Here is a 1,763-nt window from a genome sequence, read left to right on the forward strand (position 1 = left end):
TAAGATACAACATTGCTTATGTTTTAAAAATATAAAATATTAGATCTAATTTATTAAACATTTTTTTTGCACTGCAATTCAACGCAGTGACATTTTATTAAAATTTAAGAAATTACAAATATTATATTTTATTCATCATAGTATATATAACTAAAAAATCAAAAAGTTAAATCGAGATTTCTAAACACGACCGCGTTTCAATACGGATTTTGTTTTATTTTCCTGGAATTGACCAAATTTATATGATTCACGGATTTGAACATTGTATCATATACCGAAGACGAGTTGAAATAAGAGTATGAAACTAAGTAAATTACATGTAAAATATTATAAAATGTATATAGTAACTCAAATAAAACTTCTATTATAATTTTATAACTAACAAATTACAGTAACATTTACGCTTCCCCGTGATGTACAACACGGATAACTATCTAGTTATTAGTTTATTGTCTTGGAAACTCAAATTCAAATATGTGAATGAGGTCATAAAAATGGATGCGTACTACATAACTCCTACATGGAAGAACGTCAAGAAGTGCAGTAAAATTGTAGCCTTCATTGATGCCAATGGGGATTACAATAATGCACCGCTCGGAGATTTCAGTTTCACAGTCCCAAAGGTGATGGAAGACACTGTCTTAGTGGTATCTTTGTCAGGACCCCTAACCCATCCAAAGAAAACTTCTGAGTATGTAAGCTTCTTACAATGTTGAAGTTGTTCTCTGTGTGATCAGGGATGTCTAAGTACTAGCTGGTTCAGTCTTTTGAATGGGACTAGCTTGGATTTATGACTTTAGAATGCTTTTTAGACCCATCTCTTTGACTATGATTGAGTTTGTTATTAATAATGAAGAATGACATTTTTCTTCTCTTTTCATTATGTTCACAATCCAATCAAAGTCAAACCAATGGGTATAAAAAAACATTCTCAAATCATAATTCCAATCTAGCCCCCTTCAAAAGATTAAACCAGCTAGAACATAGAAATTCATGATTACTCCGAGAACAATATTAGAAGCTTAAAGACAAAAGATTTATTTGGATGGTTTGGGGGTTCCGACAAGTATATCACTAGGGATAATGTCTTCCATATTCTTTGGGACTGTAAAATTGAAATCTCCAAACTGCGCATTATTGTAACTCTAATAGGCTTCAATGAAGACTGCAATCTCAGTGTGTGTGCGTCTATAACTTCTTCCCAATAGGAGTTATGTAGTTTAAATCCATTTTTATGCCCTCATTCACATATTTGAAATATGAATTTCCAAGACTGCAAAACTGACTGTTGCGTCATCATTATTATTATAATTAACGGGAGAGTGCGTGCGGTTTAGCATCAATGTATTCAGATTTGAACAAGACATGCATGCAAGTTTTAGAGACTCTCCTAATAATTAAATTTCTGAAACCTCAGGTCTTTAAGCAGTGGAAGTTTCACAACTGCTTGAGCAAATCCCTCGAATGTTAATTTCAGAGCACATTAATTACAAGTCTAATTGTTTCTCAGATTACTTGACTTTGTAAGATGCATTTCATATACAAGTCTAGAATTCCTTTAAATTCAAATCATGTTGACCGAGTTTGATTTTTTGTACTTACAAGGAATTAAACAAGTACGTTATGTTTTGGTTTTTGGATTTAAAAAAATTCAGATTTTATTTTTTTTCATTATTATCATTTTTTATATGGCTTTTCTTTTAAAAACTTTTCTTCTATCATCATTTTGAATTTTTGACTTAGGATTTAAATGTTTTTTACTT

At 30.9% G+C, this 1,763-nt stretch overlaps 1 protein-coding gene across 1 annotated transcript in view; it reads left to right on the plus strand.

Annotated features, from left to right (window-relative positions):
* Positions 1-494: 494 nt before the first annotated feature.
* The window catches only part of LOC147948951 (putative F-box protein At3g17265), a 2,172-nt gene continuing 903 nt past the window's right edge, over positions 495-1,763 (plus strand). The window contains exon 1 of the mRNA XM_087469342.1: positions 495-691. Within this exon, the coding sequence (XP_087325468.1) occupies positions 495-691 (197 nt within the window). The remainder of the gene's footprint in view (positions 692-1,763) is intronic.

The sequence above is a fragment of the Camelina sativa genome, chromosome 2 (assembly GCF_030686135.1).
Source record: "Camelina sativa cultivar CO46 ecotype springtype chromosome 2, ASM3068613v1".
Taxonomy (NCBI): Eukaryota; Viridiplantae; Streptophyta; class Magnoliopsida; order Brassicales; family Brassicaceae; genus Camelina; species Camelina sativa.